The sequence below is a fragment of the Thalassophryne amazonica genome, chromosome 11 (genome assembly GCF_902500255.1).
Source record: "Thalassophryne amazonica chromosome 11, fThaAma1.1, whole genome shotgun sequence".
NCBI classification, from domain to species: domain Eukaryota; kingdom Metazoa; phylum Chordata; class Actinopteri; order Batrachoidiformes; family Batrachoididae; genus Thalassophryne; species Thalassophryne amazonica.
The window spans coordinates 12,537,921-12,558,856 of record NC_047113.1 but is presented as its reverse complement, the minus strand read 5'-3'; the positions used below and the strand labels follow the sequence as shown (position 1 = coordinate 12,558,856).

At 41.5% G+C, this 20,936-nt stretch overlaps 1 protein-coding gene across 2 annotated transcripts in view; it reads left to right on the top strand.

The window, feature by feature from the left end:
• The window catches only part of stag2b (stromal antigen 2b), a 93,939-nt gene that overhangs the window by 21,481 nt on the left and 51,522 nt on the right, over nucleotides 1-20,936 (top strand). For both annotated transcript variants that reach the window (XM_034180917.1, XM_034180918.1), the window contains exons 6-7: nucleotides 3,034-3,110; nucleotides 10,565-10,769. In XM_034180917.1, coding sequence (XP_034036808.1) covers nucleotides 3,034-3,110; nucleotides 10,565-10,769 — 282 coding nt within the window. The remainder of the gene's footprint in view (nucleotides 1-3,033; nucleotides 3,111-10,564; nucleotides 10,770-20,936) is intronic.

Genomic DNA, 20,936 nt, shown 5'->3' with positions numbered 1-20,936 from the left:
GCATAGGTTTGCTTGTGACCGGGGTCATTCTTAAAAACACCAAGGATGCTTTGAATGGATTTAGGCTGCATGAATTTACACAAGAATATAAGTGACTTTTTACTATAAGGTATGTTATTGATATTTTTACCATGATTTTCCAAATATTCTACAAGCTTTAGCTGTGGTTTTTGAAATGCTGTAACAGTCTTCATACATTTCATGTAGTTTAATTGTTCTGAGTTAATGCATAATTTGGTTTACAATTAAAAGGAAAATCATTCCAGGTCCTACTTCCATGTCATATTCTGTTATTTCAACATCATCATTGACAAGTCAAATAAAAGGTTGAATATAGGATCATTTAAATATCTACTAATTTTGAGATTTGTTCTTTCAGGAGATGCTAAAAAAAAAGTATCATTAGATAAAAATTTAATTCTGGGGTCCACAGGGCCCTAGACCCGGCTCCTGGGGAGCTGTTCACCCCCCCCAGACCCCCAGCAAATTTTCCTCAGATTTCACAATTTTCGTTTCACAGCCCTGTATACAAGGTCTGTTAGAAAACTATCCGACCTTTTTATTTTTTGCAAAAACCATATGGATTTGAATCACGTGTGATTGCATCAGCCAAGCTTGAACCTTCGTGCGCATGCATGAGTTTTTCCACGCCTGTCGGTTGCGTCATTCGCCTGTGAGCAGGCTTTGTGTGAGCAGTGGTCCACCCCTCTTGTCGGATTTTTATTGCGAATAAAATGTCTGAACGATTTGGAGCTTTGCTGCATCAAATTTTTCCAGAAACTGTGAGAGACCTCCAGGTGGACACCATTCGGAAAATTCAGATGGCTTTCAGGGACGATTTTATGGGGATTATACAGATTAAGGAGTGCTCCAGCCAGTTTAAAGACCACCCACAGCGGCTGAGAGCGCGGCGCACTCCGAGCACCGATTGACAGGCTGAAACCCCGCTGAAACAACCAGATCATTTCCAAAGTGAAGGCTTTGTTGATCCAGGACGTTGTCTGACTTCCACAGAAATGTCAGAAGACGTGGACATCAGCACTTTTTCGGCACATTCCACTGTTACAGCAGTTTTTGTCATGTAAAGAGAAGCGGAGGAATGCGCCACGGAGCCGCTCATGGCGCGGACAAAAGCACCTCCGTGTTGGTCTCACAGGACGGCTTTCGGTGGCTTTTCAGTCGTGTGACTATCCGAGAAATTGTGGATGAGCTGGACATGCCAGAACATGTCCTGTGAGGCTTCATGATGGCGTTGCTTTGTAGCATGCGGCTCCGTCCTGACGCACGAATTTCTCCGCACGTCTGTCTCAGTGTGCCGAAAAAGTGCTGGTGTCCACGTCTTCTGCAATTTCTGTGCTAGTCAGACGATGTCCCGGATCAACACAGCGTTCAGTTTGGAAATGAACGGCATATTCCACTGTTACAGGAGTTTTTGTCATGGAAAGAGGAGCGGAGAAATTTGCGCATCGGGACAGAGTTGCATGGCGCAAAGCAACGCCATCATGAAGCCTCACAGGACATGTTCTGGCATGTCCAGCTCATCCACAATTTCTCGGATAGTCACACGACTGAAAAGCCACCGAAAGCCATCTGAAAGCCGTCCTGTGAGACCAACACGGAGGTGCTTTTGTCCGCGCCATGAGTGGCTCCGTGGCGCATTCCTCCGCTTCTCTTTCCATGACAAAAACTCCTGTAACAGTGGAATGTGCCGAAAAAGTGCTGATGTCCACGTCTTCTGCCATTTCTGTGGAAGTCACACGACGTCCCGGATCAACAAAGCCTTCACTTTGGAAATGATCTGGTTGTTTCAGCGGGGTTTCAGCCTGTCAATCGGCGCTCGGAGTGCGCCGCGCTCTCAGCCGCTGTGGGTGGTCTTTAAACTGGCTGGAGCACTCCTTAATCTGTATAATCCCCATAAAATCGTCCCTGAAAGCCATCTGAATTTTCCGAATGGTGTCCACCTGGAGGTCTCTCTCAGTTTTTGGAAAAATTTGATGCAGCAAAGTTCCAAATCGTTCAGACATTTTATTCGCAATAAAAATCCGACGAGAGGGGTGGACCACTGCTCACACAAAGCCTGCTCACAGGCGAATGATGCAACCGAAAGGCGTGAAAAAACTCACGCATGCGCACGAAGGTTCAAGCTCGGCTGATGCAATCACACGTGATTCAAATCCATATGGTTTTTGCAAAAAATAAAAAGGTCGGATAGTTTTCTAACAGACCTCGTATGTTACTGCTGCAAATAAGTATTTGGACACCTGTGAAAATCAATGTTAATATTTGGTACAGTAGCCTTTGTTTGCAATTACAGAGGTCAAACGTTTCCTGTAGTTTTTCACCAGGTTTGTGCACACTGCAGCAGGGATTTTGGTCCACTCCTCCATACAGATCTTCTCTAGATCTTTCAGGTTTGGAGTTTCAGCTCCCTACAAAGATTTTTGTATTGAGTTCAGGTCTGGGGACTGGCCAGGCCACTCCAGGACCTTAGACCTTAGTAAAGAGTGCAGAATAAGTGGGCTTCTTAAAGAAAAATGAACAGGTCTGTGAGAGCCAGAATTCTTATTAAAAAATTATACATTGTGATTTTCTGTTTTTTTTTTTTTTTTTTTTTAAGATTGTCTCTCACGGTGGACATGCCCCGAGGATGAAAATTTCAGACCCCTCCATGATTTCTAAGTGGGAGAACTTGCTAAATCACAGGGTGTTCAAATACTTATTTTCTTCACTGTAAATGCATTTATGCAGTCCAAAATTCATTCACTTTTAGAAATGCGAGCTGTTTTTGCAAAAATACACCATCTGCTGTAAAATAAAGCATGGAAAGAGCCACTTTTGATGTATGTGGTGGTACTGGTGGACACAGCTCAATATGTGGATAAACCAACCCATCAGTCCCAGCCGCCATGATAGTGGCGCTGTGCAGCACGTCCATCGGTTGTGGCTAGATGGCTTTATGATGTTACGATAGGACTGTTTATGCTCAACAATATGAATGTCTTGTGTATAACGCACCCTGTTTGCTTCTGTCAGGTGTGGTCAGTGGTGAAATGTTCCGCAACATGCAGAATTCTGAGATCATCCGACGAATGACAGAGGAATTCGATGAGGTAATTTTTTTGTTGGTCTTTGAATTGTAATCATATTTACCATAAACCTCTGAAGTGTCATTTTAGACGACAATAAATTGACAGTCTCATCAGATTGTGGAGGACAGTAGGCAACAGTGGCAGCATTACAACTTTGGACTGTCAAGTCTGAGTTTGGGTATTCGTCCGTATCAGAACAAAAACTAGGTTCAGTGTGTTACTGATGGGATACCGTTAATTCCCCCTTGTATAGGGATAGATGTATATATGAGGGTTGGCTAACAAGCGCTGCCTCTTACAAAATTCTTTCAGTAACAAGCAAGATGAATTGCATGGGCTTAAAGCTTGGAATGCTTTCTGTCGGATATTGTCATTACTTTTCCATGCAATCAATCACCTTCCCTTCCCAACACTGGTCAAGTTTATGCATCACATCTATGAAGAAACCTGGTGTCTCAGCACCAGTGATGCACAGCTGCTCGTACCTCTGCATCATTGTGACTATTCAGGTGTTCAGCTAGGAAAAAGTCACAGGGCGCAAGATCTGGACTGTATGGTGGTGTTGACATTTGATCTGCTGATCTGTCCTGTATTTAACGCTTGTGTGGACAAGCATTGTCATACTGAAGAATTGCCTCTTTTCCAGGACCAACCTGCTTCAAGTTTGCGCACAGTAGAATTGAACGATTTATTGAATTCTCACTGAAATCACAATTTAAACTGAGATTAGCAAACTGCAAAGGCTGCAGTTATTTTTGCAACTTTTTTCTGCAAATAGTTGAGAAGTCTACAAAAGTTGGGTGGTGATTTAATCTAATGTACTGTAAGTCTAGCATGGAAGGAGTTGAGCAAATCTGATTCTCCCATTTAATCCAGTGATTCATAAAGTAAGTCCCTTCGGCTGCCCCCTTGTTTGCACTCGGAGTCGCCACAGCAAATCCAAGGTGGATCTGCATGTTGATGTGGCACAAGTTTTACGCCGGGTGCCCTTCTTGATGGAACGCCACATTACATGGAGAAATGTGGCAGGGTAACTAATTCAGTGATTAATAATGCATCGAAAAGCTCCCAAACATGTGCTTAATTGCAAGACTAGATTTCTGATGGTCAATAAGTAAAGGATTATTTCAGCACCAATTTCACTTTGACATCTTGTTTGTTATTGAAACAGTTGCATTTGGGGCAGAACCAACCCTCAGGTCACCCCTCATAGGATGGAACTAGTTGGTATCATTTTCTTCTGTTTGAAATTATTTGATCCTGCTTCTAGAAGTCATAATGCTGCAGTATATTAATGGTAAATGGAGGCTGTCATCTTCAACCGCTTATCCGGAACCGGGTTGCAGGGGCAACAGCTCCAGGCAGGGCACCCCAAACTTCCCTTTCCCAGGCCACATTAACCATCTCTGACGGGGGTATACTGAGGCATTCCCAGGCATTCATACTGAAACATAAATTGTTAACCTGCACAAACTTTGCTTCTTGAAATTTCCAGCATTGTACTGACTAAGTTCCAGTATATGTGAACATACTTTGACTTAATGTTTCCATTATTTAATGTGTAACAGCCATCTTAAGGCCCGCTCCCACTGGCGTTTAGGAAGCTTTGTGTATGAATTGCGCACAAAAGTGGTTTATATTCGCTAAACATCTGCAGTATCCGTGAAACATCCTTGTATGAGTCGGGCAACACCCGCAGTTATCCGCAGAGGCACGTTTTTCCGTTGCCAGGATTTTTGAGCTGCACAAAATTTTGGTTGCGATTGACATCCGCCTTACATACTCAGTACATACACAATCTGTGCGCTGTATATCCGCCATTATCCGCTGATATCCGCAACTGACAGGGTATTGCAGCTTGGCAGCGGACTGGGACAGTGTGTAAAACGGATATATTATATACAGATATATAATGTAATATATATACGTATATATATATATTGTGTGCCTATCATGTCCACATCACAAACTAAAATAAGTTGTAGCGAATGCAGACATATTGGCCACGAATAAAGTGTTTGTATTAATGTGCGGACAATTTGCGACTGCATAAGAAAACAGAAATCGACATACCTGCCAGTCCGGCTGTGGAGACGTACAGATGTAGTTATGGATCCCCAGAGACGTAGTGTGATAGTTGCTGCCATCCAATAACATACCAATCAACGTGTCCAAGTCCAGCAATTGCTCCAGAGGCTGTGGTGTTGTTGTGAATAGTTATGCTGGAAGGCCCGAGTGCTCTTCTTTTATGACCGCAATGCAGATGCTGCGCACGCGGAATACAACCTCTGTTTCTGCCACACGTGCGCGATGCATTCATAATACATCTGTAATATTTCCGTGATAAAAGCAATGGGTCCGATCCAGTTCCTCAATACATGCTTTATACATCCGTGATTGTTCCTCATATATTCGCTATACATTATTAATATATCCGTAATTCATACTGGGACATTTATCATTTTTGGCCAGTTTTGCTGCAGATGACAACAAACACCCATAATTTGTATACAGTAGTCCCTCGCTATAATGCGGTTCACCTTTCGCGGCCTCGCAGTTTCACAGATTTTTTTTTTAGTTCAATTTTGCATGCTTTTTAAAAAATTTTTTTTTTTTACAGCGCATTGTGTTCTGCGTCCTCATCAAGCAAGGCCGGTCGTGGCACCGCGGAGGCAGATCACGTGCGTTGTGTTCTGCATGTCTATTTATAAGAATCTTCTCGTCCAGAAGAAAAAAAAAAGCGCCAGCAACTACCCATAACTGGGTTCTTCACTCGGATAAAGACACCTGCACTGAGGTGTCACTCAGTGGAAAAAGATGCTAGCGGAGCGGTGCCAGGACGAAGAGGCGCGATCAGAGGAACTGTGAAATACTGGTCAGTCACTATTAATAATTTCTTATGTGTCCAGCCTTATAGGTTGATTGTTAAAATTAAATTCGTTAGTTCTAAAAGCCATCATAATTATTTATAGGAAAACATTCTATTTTTATTTCTCAAACAAATGTTTGGGTCTGAAAACAGGTTGGTCTTATTTACCTACTAAGGTTTGAACTTTGAGTGTTTACACAGGAAAGTGAGAAAATGATAATGCCTGTTTGAGAAAAATGTATAAAGTGTGTAGTGAGGGGTTTTACAGCCTTAAAACATCTATAATAATTGTAAAAAAATAACGCTGACTACTTCGCGGATTTCGCCTATTGCGGCTATTTTTAGAACGTAACTCCCGCGACAAACGAGGGACCACTGTACTCAATTCATGTGCAATTAATTGTCTCCCCAGTGGGACCGAGCCCTTAGATTATTTATCTTCAGTGATCAAGCATGTCCTCCGTGAATGGATGAAAGGCTTTTAATGAAAAGGCTTGTTTGTTTTTTTGTTTTTAACATGCTAAAAGTTTTCATAGTAGAGAAGCTTGAATCTTCGACTGGACTGGGTTGCTTGACGCGAGGACATTTCGCTTCAAATCGCAGAAGCTTCCTCAGCTAAAATTCTTGCTCTGGAAGTCTGACTTCTGTCTGACTCTTGTAGAGATGAATGAACAGAAGCCAACAAAAGCTGGAGTTTTAAACCTAACCAGACCCCTCCTACTGAGAGGCAGACTGCTATAGGCTAGTGACTAAACAATAGCTCTAATTAGCAACTATTGTGCTCTAGTTAGCACTCTCCTAAAGACAGGGCAGCTGTCCCTCCTAATGATGGGATGGATGCCTTTCTTGATGGCTCCCTTGATGACTCTCCTGATGACATGAATGCCTCATTACCATGAACAAAAGACTGAAACTCCTTTGACCTGAGTACCCCATTATAAACAGGGGACAAAGCGTGTCTCAGACCCCCTCCCTGGTTAAGGCTGGGTTTCAAACGTTTCACAAAGAATGCCTCCTTGACCCCTCTGTCAAACATTTCTTTTCTCTGGCTAATATTTTAACTTCCTTGTCCTCAAACGTGGTTATTGTCTTTAAGGTGGAGATGAACTGCAGACTGAGGTCCACTGGCGCCCTCTCTGCGGTGCTGGTATAGTCTTTTGTGTAAAGGTTGCTTAGTCTCACCTATGTAGTGTTCGTTACAGTTTTCCTGACATCTGATAGAATACACTAGGAAAACTGGAAACTGTCAGGAAAACTGTAACGAACACTACATAGGTGAGACTAAGCAACCTTTACACAAAAAGACTCAGTAGGAGGGGTCTGGTTAGGTTTAAAACTCCAGCTTTTGTTGGCTTCTGTTCATTCGTCTCTACAAGAGTTAGACAGAAGTCAGACTTCCAGAGCAAGAATTTTAGCTGAGGGAGCTTCTGCGATTTGAAGCGAAACGTCCTCGCGTCAAGCAACCCAGTCCAGTCGAAGATTCAAGCTTCTCTACTATGGAAACCACCTGGACAACTGAGAGCCTACACAGAAACATGCTAAAAGTTTGTTTGTCTAAGCTGTAGAAATTTGCTGCGTCTTTTCAGTGATCTTTGGCTGTGTGAGGTCAGTAGCCTGGCCTCAACGTGGAAACAGACTGTTGTAATGGCCATGTCTGTCTAATGCAATATCTTCAAACTACAGAGCAGTTTAAATGGAACTTGGTGGATACACCTCTGGCAACACGTGATGTCGAGGTCGATTCAGAGGTCATTGTCTAAAATGAATTAATGACCACATCTTGAGTACTAAATGAGATATTGAAACACTTTTCTGCATATGTTTCTGCTTTCCTGAGGTTAACAAATGTAACAGATGTCTGACATCAATGATGTCAAGCAAAGTTGAAAATCACCTGCAGCCAGAGAGACACTGCTATCATCTCAGTGCCTTGTTTTCTCTACTTTGCTCAGGAAAACAAACCTGCTTAATCACTCAAGAATTGTCTCCAACATTGGCTGCTACATTTTTAGCAGGAAGTACATCATAAGTTAACATGTGAACATTGTTGTCTTTGGTTACTTTTATTGTGCTGTATCACACATGAAGTCTGTTTCAGGAATCTGTTTCTTCAGATTGACTTCTTAACAAAGCATGCTCATTATGTGTTTTAAGATAATGTTTTCCAGAAGGAGTGTTTTCATAATTATTACTGTGGCTTTTCCAGAATTTTGATGGACATTTCTAGGTTTACACTTTCATAGTAAAATCTGTTAGTGCTTTCAGACTAAAATGCTTCCACCGCACCCCATCTCCCGCAAAGGTTTTCAGATATTTTTGTTGCAGTAAGCAGTCTCTGTCTCATCAGAGAACCCTTGCGTACCGTCTGAATCAAACGAATGGTTACTTAGGAAGTTCCAGATGAGGAATGTCATTTGTATAGAAACAGAATTCTAAAACTTTGTCATTATAGAAAATCATCTTCGGCGTGGCTCAACATACAAGGCAAACTCTCAAAGATAACATAAAAAGGATGCACCCTAGCAAACCAGATTAAAATCATAAAATATTAAAAATGCTAATGTGTGCAAATTCATTGTGCTTAAATGATAGTGATAGGGGATAGGGCTTGCATACATTTGTGCTAAAATGTGTATGGAATACCCTGGAAAATTGCACCCATTTGGTGTAGTCCCTGTGTAGGCTGGTATGTGATGGAGCACAGTTGTGTTCCTAGACTTGCTTATAGTAGCATATGGTTGCTTTAGGTCCTGTCAAGTCATTTATTAAAAACGCTCGCACAAATTAATGCAGCTGTCACACCTTGATGACCAGCATATGCCGACAGCCCCGTTTCCACCAAGTGGTTGAAGTCGGTACTGCACATTTGTGGTGTGGGTCAAAACAGTAATTGAACATTATTATATTTTTTTAAATTTTTTTTTTTGTCTTGGTGGATCATTTTCATTGTGTATAGAATGCTGAGTCTGGCTATGGTAAACGCTCGCGTGAATGAAGTGCTATGACTCTTTAAACTTTTAAAGCACAGGTTGCTTTCTGATCAGGTCCACTGATCTGATCAAGTCTGTGATAACCTGAATATTGAAGCGCTGTAATGATTTAAACTTTTAAAGCATCAGTGGACCGCGATCAAGTGTGTTCACAACTGATCACACTGACAGCGACTGTGCTGTAAAAGTCATCACAGCGTTTCAGGACCTGATTGATGAGGTCGTCTGATGATCGCACCGACTGCAACGATGCTAAGTTTAAAGAGTCACGGCACTTATTCAGGTTGACCTGCGCTTTAAAAGTTTAAATCGTCACAGCGCTTCTGTCTGACCAGGTGTGATCAGAGTGCGACACCGGCATCCTCTGATAAAATGCACCTGGAGCAGAAAAAAACATAGAGGGACTTGTTTTAAAATGCTGCATTTCCAGCTACGACAAGGAATTAAAAGTATTTTCAGACATTGTTTTTCAAAATCAGGCTTTATGTGGATACAGTGTCCCTCAGACTGTGATGGTGCATTGGACTGAAATGAACAGGTGAAACCCCTTTATATTTACCCCGTGTGTGAATGAAACAGTCTGTCTACATCAAACTGATCTCAAAGTTCAGAGTCTGCTGTGCCCCCCCCCACAAAAAAAATAGAAACATCGCCATTTAAACTCACTAGCATACTTAAACATCCCGTTTCTTGTCAGTATTCTAAAGGGAGCGAGGGAGAGAGCCAGTGAGCGCTGTGTTGCTGCTCTTTTTTTCCAAGACCTGCTGATTCTCTTTTTTGGATTTCTGGATTTATGAGTTGAGGTTCGATTACCTGTTATGAGCACACACGCGTCCACCAGTTAGATCACCTGTTGTAAGCACACAGAGGCACTGTGGGCAGTGTGGATCATGCAGCCACACACACACACTACACCTGATCTCCAGCAGATTCACTCTGGATGCACGCACTCAGTCTTTGGATGTGTACAGTAGCGCAATGTTGCGCAGACTTGCATGCGGTAGTGCCGGGTTGTGCAGACCTGCTTTAAAAACTGTGCTTTCTGTATCCAGTGCTCTATGCAGAAAAAAAATAAACAGGTTTAATTTTTTGTGTCCTCCTGGCATAGACCTCAGCATACTGCTGCGTAGAGCTGATTAAACCTGGTGTAGAGCTGCATAACTCAGTGTAGGCGGTACACCACAATACGCAAGTCTACATTGGCCCCAGTGTGAAAGGGACTTAAAGGAGTTTTCTTGGTCACAGTGAGGAAAAGTTGCTACAACATTTTGGTCATGTCATGTTCTCTGGGCATGATGTAGCCTCAGTGTTGAGGACTTTAGCAGTTGGAAAAGGCCAAGGAAATGTCTGCTTTTTACATTTCATCCACATTAAGGTGGTTTTACACAATATTTGCTGAAAGTAACACACTGAGATTGCTATAACACTAATACTGTTAAAAATGAAATTATACTCGACCACCGTACTAACATGTCCATGTAGATTAGGTACATATATTTTTGTATCTGGCCAATATGTAAAATACCAGAATCTTGTCTGATAGAGAAATCACTGATCATGGCAAAAAGTAACTGTAATTGCCTTTACTGATGTCCATTCCTCTCTGGCTTCTGCAGGACAGTGGTGACTACCCCCTAACCATAGCAGGGCCACAGTGGAAGAAATTCAAAACAAGCTTTTGTGAATTCATTTCGGTGTTAGTGCGCCAGTGTCAATACAGTATCATCTATGATGAGTATATGATGGACACAGTCATCTCGCTTCTTACTGGACTATCAGACTCCCAAGTCCGAGCCTTCAGACACACCTCAACACTGGCAGGTAAGGTGTGTGTGTGTGTTATGAATATTACTGTCTTATTTTACTGAACAGCATGTTCTTTGATGGTATACAAATAATGAATATTTGAGTTCAATGATACAAACATTTCAGTGAATTAAGTCACGTTTATTTGAAATGGGACAATGCATATTAATGAACAGTTACATGTAAATATGCCGGATTGTAGCAGGATGCTAATTTCAATCCGTAGTCCCAGTAACATAGAAACAAACTAAGAACATACAACATACCAAAACAAATCAATCATGACAGAAAACAATTAAAACCAAATATACATACAAATATTTACAAATTCAAAGTAGCAACAATTGATCGTTAATAAGCAGCTGACAGGTGGAGGAACCAAAAGAGTTTTATGATGATGGGTGATTGAGGTGCAAAAGTACTGCATTAAAGTGACAAGTGCTACGTGCAAAGTGCTTCAGTGCCTGGTTGAATTGCGTATTACAGTACTGGGTTGTACTGCACGTTGCCCAATACACTCATTTGCACATGCACAAGTGCACGAGTGTATTCATTCTTTTCTATTGAAAGAATGTAAAAACATTACACTCATTACTTGTTTTATGTAACAGCTAAAATACATCCTTGTCATTTAATATTTTCTTCATTTATAAACAACAGTAAAGAGACTTACATTTTGGTGTTCCACTGCTGCTAAAGTCCAACGCGAACTTTAAATAGGATTCCAAATTGTGACGTGTAATCCGGTGATGCTGTGCACTGACTTCGTACTTCCGAGAAAAAAAAAATACTTTGTGTAATTCCTCAGTCCAGCGAAAAATCACTTCAGCTTTTCATCCGAGCAGCTCTTCCTGCCTCCTGACGGCTTCCAGCGGAGTGGATTTTGTGTGTGTGTGTTAGAACTAGCACCGTCAGTTAGCTCTTTCAAATTGTCCCTCAGCAACACAAACTCCGCCATGTTTGTTTTAAAGCTAAGTGCTGTACCGCTTGTGTAAGCACGCGTTGGACAGCGCTGCTGGTGGTGGAAGGGTGCTCTTCTTTTTCTTTCGGCTGCTCCCATTCGGGATCACCACAGCAGAAGCGTGCAATGGTATCAAACGTATGGAACCAGATTGCACTCTAAATGGGACAGTGGGACAAATAATCCATGTCACGTGACATAAAAAGCACCAATAAAATGAGAAGGATCCACTCAGCCATTATATAATACAGAATAGCTGTCTGGGCTGAAAAGGTATTCAGTCCTTATTAGGGCTCTCCCCAAACTATACAATAATGGTGCTGTGACATCATACATTTTTACAAAATTAGGGTGTTTTTTTTTCACTGTTTTCTCTAGTGACGTTTGGTTAACACAATCAAAATTCTGCAGTTTTTAGCCTGAATGTAATTTTTAGCCAGTACCGTTGTTTCGTGGATTCTTGTGGATTGTCTGCATCTCATTGTTTTTACATGTGAGACCTGCATTGTGTTGACTGATTAAGATTTTTTAATTTATTTATTTATTTTCCTCTATGGTGTTTAAAAAAAAATCGACATGTCTTTGGAGTAATCTGAAGAGCGAGACACTTTATGTTCTACTCACCATTAGCATACGAGATGGGCTCATAGATGGACTGCTGTGGCATTAATTCAGTTTCAAAAGTTGTCCGAGCAGGTGATGTTTTGTTTGTGACTTGCAAAGGCAGACTCAAGCTCTGTTCATGAGCACCGACCAGAGCTCATTCCAGATGTTGCGTCTCCTCTTCTCTTAGGTCCTTGTCACACCTTGATGATTTAGCCAGCGTATGCTGACCGTGTTCAAAACGCTGGCGTACGTGTAAAGGGGCTTTCACAGTGGCGTATTCGTACAGCTGCTCATTGCGGTGTTGTGAGTCACTGAAATACGCCGCAAATACATGCGTGCTCGTTTTTTTCCGTTGTGCATTCCGTTAGTAGAGCTGCGTATTGCGGCGTGTGTGGCTATTTTAATACGCCCGGAGTGCGCGCGTACCTCGAGTGTTCATTCCGTTCGTATAGCTGCATGCTAATGTGTGCACAGCGCGTGTTTCTTTTGCCGCAAAAAAAGCCACTTCCCCTTTTTTTCAGTTCTCAGACGGCTGCGCTTGAAAATCAGTGGGATTTTATCATGAGAGTGTGTGTTCACGTGTGTTCATGTGAGCGGTCTCTCTCCTCTACCAGACTGCTAAAATAAAATAAAACCGATCTCTCTGTCTCTGTGTGTGTGAGAGAGAGAGAGAGAGAGAGAGCGGTTTTATGAAATGATGCGACACTGTGTGTGTGTGTGTGTGTGTGTGTGTGTGTGTGTGTGTGTGTGTGTGTGTGTGTGTGTGTGTGTGTGTTCACGTGTGCACACAGTGGAAGTGCGCCCTGTTCTCTACTGCATGGTGTGGTGCGGCTTAACAGAGTCATTTAACATTATTATTGTTGGTTTTTTTATGCAGCGAGTGCTTGTTTATTTGAGTCACAGCTCTTTTCACCGTTGATCAGACTGATCAATCAGGGCGTTTGATGAGCGCACCGACATGCAGCAAGTGGCGTTTATGAGAGGGAGAGCGCCTTTATGAGCCTTAAGGAGACTCACTCCTCTGAATAAAACCTCTTTCTCTCTCTCTATAATCACAGCTGTGACTATTTAAAATCTCTCTCTCTGAGCGAGAGAGATTTTATTTAGAGGAATCTGAGTCTCCTTATAACAGTTCTCTCTCGCTCTCGCTCTCTCTCTCTCTCTCTCTCTCTCTCTCTCTCTCTGTGTGTGTGTGAGTGAGAGAGCGGTTTTATGAAATAATGCGACACTGAAACAGTCCTCGTCCAGTATAATGAAGCAACGATCTCGCAGTATTTATAGCTCCAGAAGAACAATAGGCAGATGTGAAGTTGCGTACAGTCCGTATTGCAGTGTGGGCAGGCTCACAATAGCGGACAGTAGCACGGCGCTGCGTGGACTCCCGTGGAGGCTCCATGCTGTGCTGTATGCCGAAGAAAATTAAACAGGTTTAATTTCTTCCATCCTACGTGCGTAGCCCTCAACATACTGCTGCGTATTGAGAAAAAACTCCACGTGAAGTGGGCGGAGAGCTGCTCATTACAGCGTAGATGATACTCTGTAATGAGCAGCTGTACAAATGCGCCACTGTGAAAGCCCCTTAATAAATTGTGCAGCTGTCACACCATGACAATTTAGCCTGCGTATGCTGACAGCCCCGTTTCCACCGAGTGGTTCGGGTCGGTACTGCACAGTATTATGTGTCGGAATACTTAAGTGTGGCTTAGTTTGCGTTTCCACCACCGGCAGAACCCTTTTGTTTGGCAGGTGAAACATTTAACTATTGATGAGCATGTCATCAAGCGCACGTATGCTGTTGCGTGGCATCTCTTCACCACATGGAGGCAAAACAAAGTCATTTAACATTGTTTTATTGTATTTTATTTTTGTCTTGGTGGTTCATGGGATTTGTTTTCATCGCATGCAGAATGCTGAAGAATCGACTGATGTCTGTGATAAACTCTGATGTGAATGAATAAGGTGCTGTGACTGTCAACTTTTTAAAATAAGTTGACTAGTTGTGGCACAGAGTGCCGGCATCCTGTGGTTCAGGCTGAGAAATGCACCTGGAGCAGAAAAACCACCGATGGGCTTGCTTTAAATGCTACGTTTCTTCAGTCACAACAAGGATTAAAGTGTTTTCAGATGTCATTTTCCAAACTCAGTACACTTCATGTGGATAGATTTTTGTCAGGCTGTGATGATGAATCCGACAGAAATGAACAGGTGTAAGATTAAAACTTTATATTTACTCCGTGTGTGAATGGTTTTACTTTTTGAAACAGTCTGTTTGCATGAGGACTGCAGATTTGAGCCAATCAATGGACACTTTTCAACTTACGAGTCACTTACAAGAAACGTGTCAACAATCACATAACTTATCTACAACTTGTGTCCCGCATATGCGGAATGTATGAGCCATACCCTGGCAGACGTTGGAAATATTGTGCATTCCCAAAATCTTTCAATGTACTTGGCATATTATGACATATATCAGCGTGCGTCAATGTGCTCTTAACTCATACAAAACTTACCCATAACTTATTAGATGTACATCAGTGTATGCCAGCATTTTTAATATGGTCGGCATACGCTGGCTAAATTGTCAAGGTGTGACGGGGTGTAACAATTGTTAACCTAAGGAGCTCACTGCATGGAAAGCGTGTTACTGGTCACAACTTCCTAACAGTCACAGAACTGCCAAGTATTAAGTTAGAACAGTTGCTTTTAAAACACACAGTTAAAAGAAGTATTACAGTAATAAAATATAACTCCCTTCTATTTCCAGTTTATTGGCAGGTCAGAAACCAGTTGGCACATTACCCGTACCTACACTATAAAATCACAGTCTGTCTCTGTCCTGGCATAAATGCCAGAAGATATAAAGAATCTTAAGAAGGCAAGATAGTATTTTAGCATTCTTTAACTTCAAAAGAGGAGGAAGGACGCAAGACGAATTCTCAAAGATCACTAAAAAGTGTTCCTTCAGGGAATTAAAGCAGCACTAATAGCATTTGCTCTTGGGCTCTCCCTGCTGGTGTAAATCATAATTCTCCTTTTGAGTACCATAGAGGTCAAATTGTGAGCCTCCCCAGTGGTACATGTGTATTTGTTGGCAACCATGGCTTAAGTCCACTGTTGTGGTGTATGATATGTCCTGTAAAGTATTTATCACCATTCTCAGAAATGTTCCTGTCCAGCAAACCACATTTGTATATTACAAAACAAGACATTTTACAGATCCTGTGTAGGGCTGTGAAAACTCTGCGGATCCGTGAAATTCCATGGATTTCGTCATGGGGGGTGGGTAATGTTGTACTCTGCTTATGGCCTGTGATCGTCACTGGGTTTGAAAAATGGCTATTGCAAAGTTTTTTTTTTTTTTTTACAATATACAAGTTTTATAAATCCACGGACACTGGTGAGGTGATGGTCTAGTGGTTAAGCATTGGGCTTGAGACCAGAGGATCCTTGGTTCAAATCCCATTCTAACGGGAAATCACTAAGGGCCCTTGGGCATGGTCCTTAATCCCAGAGTTGCTCCGGTGTATAGTGGGCATCAGCCTGACATCGGGGCGAATGTGAGGCAGTGATGTTTAAAGCGCTTTGAGCATCTGATGCAGATGGAACAGTGCTATATGCAGTCCATTTACCATTCACTGCTCTGTATCTGTTACACAGATCAGTGTCGACAGATCTGCGGGATTCCACAGAAAAAAAATGCCTCTCAAAGTGTCCGCTTTATGACAGTTGTTATAAAGCGGGACTGGTTGGTTGCTGCGTCGATGCTGTGTGTCTGCTGTATGCACTACTTCTGTTGTCTCTAATTAAAGATGCTGTTCTTAAGCTAAAAGTAGTGTGTGGGCATCACAAACTTCTACAGCGATCAAGTTTTTAAAAGAAGAATTTTGCTGTATGTCTGTGTCATGGAGTGGCATAGTACAGAAGGACAGCGAGAAAGAAGTGATGCCAATCTCCTTATTATAAGTTTGTTTGCAATCAAAATGATTTTGGAGCTGTTATGTTAAGGTGTAGTCTTGCTTTAATACATGAAACACTGTTTCAGAACACTACATTGCTTCCATACTCACTCATTTGATGTATCAAGTGAGAAAAGCTTCATATAGTTAAATATTTTTATGCTATTGTTAATATAAAGAAGATTCTGAAAATAAAATTGAGAATAAAGCCTAAAACAATGAGAAGACATGTCATCGGATTAGAATGTTATTTTAAAGGATTGCTTATATTTTTTTCCTGTGCCATATAAGGTGCTTTGCTCCTTCCACAGAAAAAAAGTACTGTCAAACCTTCATTCTAGGACAAGCCCTGCTTATAGAGGTGAACATTTTTAGCCTTTCAGGTACAGACCTGGCCACAGTTATAGCAACCTCTGAGTTTTAGGTGAAGGATTTAAAATATGTTCACCAATACAATGCATAGATGTGGGGCTCCTTATTCTGCTTACAAAAAAAATGAGACACTTAATGACGATCATCGACTTATGACTGTGATGAGCAGCGACGCCAAAGAAGGCGGCGGTCATGGAAAGCAGCTAAATCTATAATTGAACATTTCTTTACATTGAGTGAGCTAAATATGAAAACACTTGTCTCTGTGGGATTGTTACCATGCTGCCAAACACTTTAATGATATTTCACATATTCCATGGGGACAAGACATGGTTTGCTGTGTGTGTCTTGCTTGAGCTGTATAGGCCTGTAGCGGTGTTTCCATTTCAAACTAATCATGAAAATAGTTTTTATCTTAAGTGAAAAGCCCTTTTTCTAAAATCTCAGATTTTCTTTGTAAAACTCAGTGGTGCCAGCTGATCTTCTTGTCTAATTAAACAGGAGTTCCATTGCTTTTAAGTCATATGATCATTACTGAGGAGAGCTCGAGGACATTTAAAGTAGACCTGCTTTGAAATAAATGTGGTCAGATCTCAGAAAGAAATAGCTGATACATATTTATAAGACCCTTATGAATGCAGTAAAGTAAATCTGCAAGCCCAAATTTGTAATTCAGCGGAGAAATCTTCGTTTAAAAATGACAAATTTGCAGCTAAAATTTGGCCCTCTGCTAAAAACTGTTTGTACATCCGGGACATTGCTGTGACGTAAGAGAGAAGACAGAGCGCTAGCGCCTTCAGTCCGATCCGCGTTGAGTGAATGCAGTACTAGCTATTTCTCAGTTCGAACGCTTGAAAATGACGGCCGAATTGTCAGACAATGAGATTGATCTCGACATGGAAGTCGACGTAGAGGATCCTGATGATCTTAGCAGTGGCTCAGATAGCTCAAATAATGACCAAGATGATGGTGATATCAGAGAATTTGATGAGGAAAATGATGGCGGAGATCAAGGTGGAGAAGCAGTGAGGCTGGCGGACACACAGCTAAGACCCTACCAGCACGAAACGGAGCTGCGAGGGGGGGAAGCCGCTGATCCAGGTGCCAAAGTGTGGGGTGAACCTGCAGATCCTGGTTTCAACATCCAAAAGTAAGCTGCAATGAATGCGACATACAGCTCTGCATGCTCAGTTCAGCGGCGACATCGACAGCGGCTGACGTTCTTCCCCGACCCTTGCTGCGGCAGCCCGCTTGCTAGCGCACCATGCGAGCAGGTCGTCGCGGTGACCCCAGCCCTGCCCTGTGAGAAAATATTGGCTTACATGGAGCGCCTCCGTCGCGACACCACTCAATCAAATGGATGTATGAAAAAGTCCCGAAAAATAATTTTCAGGCAAAAATAAAAGAAATGTATACTCACCAAACTTACCGCAAGACAATATGAAGTTTTAAAAAAAGTCTGTACTTCCATATAAGACAATAAAAAGGTGCTTTTGTAAGAGATGCAAACTGACATAAATCCACAAATTACAGTTTACACTACTATATCCGTCCCGACGCGCGCAATGCATGCTGTGATAGTGTCTTCTCTCTTACGTCACGGCAACGTCCCGGATGTGATGACAGTTTTGCGGAGGGCCAAATTTTAGCTGTAAATTTGTCATTTTTAAATGAAGATTTCTCCGTTGAATGACAGATCTGGGCTTGCAGATTTACTTTACTACATTCAGAAGGATCTTATGTGTAAATATGTCATTTTTTTGGTCCAAAGATCTGACTGCATTTATTTCAAAGCAGGTCTACTTTAAAAAATTTAACTGGTGCTACACACTAAGGTATTTTATTTTTTAGAATGAGTGCACTGACACCATCACTATGCGATGGAAGATTGCACATTGATTTAAATGAACATATTTTAATGATCGACACACAGCATACTCAGGCTGACTTGTGTTTGGATTATTACCACTCACTCACATCTGCAGTTTCTTTCTGCTTTCATATTAACCTCATTGCACTGCGGGTGCACATGGGCTGTAGTGCGCAAATGCACTTTGTACTTGCGGAAGAAACAATTAAAACATGAATGCGCACATGTGGTCCACCACAGTGTGTTGCCCTGCACACATTAAAATGAAAAGTGTTGGAAATGATTTTAGGTGATTGGCCATGATACTCAGCTGATAATCTTTATGGATTCTTTCTTAGTCCTTTATGAAACAACAGAATGTCTGCATCCATTGAAGCCATCAACTGAGCCTTTTACGTGCTGATGGAGGGTGAAGCTGAAAGTGGAGACTTTCTTTTGCAGCCCACACAAGCATTCCATCATATAACTCTTTAGTTAGTTTTACCCCATGGCCATCAAAATATGGCCACTGGGTATTGCGAGGGCTGTCTGTCTCTGCTCAGCATAAGTCCAGTCCTATTACTGCCCGAGTCTTCTAATGCACAGGGAACATTCTTGGGACACAGACCTTGGACAAGTTCAAAGATGGCTAACCGTGACCTATTTTAATTGGTCAGAAGGTCACTTTGTTTCTTATTTTTATGCTTGGAATCATGCAAATCTATTTTTTTTTGGGGGGGGGGGGGTGCTGTGACGGAGGAACAGTGACATCACTGGCTGATGTCTCTGTGGCTGCTAATTCAACATGGTGGAATGCATACTGGAACCACTACGTTTCTGTGTATATCTAACATGTTTCTCATATATTATGTAAAAGCTAGCAAGAAATAAACACTTCTAAAACTGAAAATGCTATTTTTGTAACCTGATAACCCCCCTGGAGTGATTTACAAGACATCTTGTGAATGTCAGTGTGCATGTGCATGCTGTCAAGGGTAACCTCTGCTCTTTTCTACAGCTCAGGCATGTGCACACACGCCCTCCTTCAGACACCGTTAAAATGTAAATTAAATTTTGTTTATGACTGATTGAGTTTATTCTGCAACATCAGTATAAACGTACAGAGGTGAATATATCAATGATATACAAGTAACAAAATAAAGCATAAAGGCTTATTGCCATTGCGGTCATTATCCATTGACCAAATAGAGGAGCTTCATGTACAAATTGTGTGTGTGTGTGTGTGTAGGGATGGGTATTGAGAACCGGTTCCTTTCGGGTATCGTTAAGAAATGATTTGATCCACCGACATCAATAAGCTTTTTGCTTAACGATTCTGTTATCGGTCCGTCAGAGTGGCCGTTATTTTGTGGATGTTTGTCAGGAAAATGATCATTTTTCTACATTGATTACAGACCCTGCAGCGGGTCTGTAATCAACTTTTCTGCAGCGCGGCTTTGCTTTGAACCTTGAACCAATCGAAGCAGTGGTTCGCAGATTGAAGCAGTGCTTCGATTTATTGCTTCGTTTATTTTTTCTTTCTTTCGCTTAATTTTCCCCCGCTAAAACCCTAAAGAGCATACATCTGTGAGTATTGTTTACCTTTTTTATGTTAAACCGACCTGTTATGGTCTTCTGAAACAGTTGATAGATGTATTTTATAACTTAAAAACGGGAGCGATGCTAACACGTTAGCATGTCTGTGGCATTTTCATTGTTAAAAATTAGCATTAAGCAGTTGCAGCTGTCATCACGTTCGGGTGCATTTGTTTTCAAATTGTAATATTTTTTAAATTTATTTTTGTTTATATATTAATAATCTAATGATTATTATATACAATATATACTTATGTACAATTTTAGAGAAAGAGACGAAAAGAACCTGAATAGAAACGCAACAGAAAATATATAAAACCAAATAACAATTAACATACATAAATAAATAAATAAATACATACATACATACAGAAATAAATGTTTCCCGTGAACACTCTTACACCTCCATTTCATTCCTGTCTTATTTAAGTTTAATGACAGTTTGTTTCAGTCAAACCATATTTTCAATGTGTTAATTTCTTCAGTGATTTTCTCCAGAGCTATCTGCCAAACTAGAAAACTGCTTCATCCTAGTAAGAGCAGAATATTACTGGAATGAGTTTGAATAAGGAAAGTTGGGTTTTTTTCTCACCTAAATGGATGCTGCACTCACTGCAGTTGTCTGGAATAGTCCCAGATTGCGTTTCAGAGCTTCTAGAATTCAAACATTTTCGTGCAGGTGGTGGTGTTTTTCACCACTTTCATCCATAAATATGTCAATCGTGAGTCACTTTTGTGCAGATTAAAGTTACTAACTGGGACTCCTGTCTTGTTGCGAGAAAGAAACGATAATCGTCCTCCGTTCTGTTCACACAGCTCCAAACGCTGCACGGCTCTCT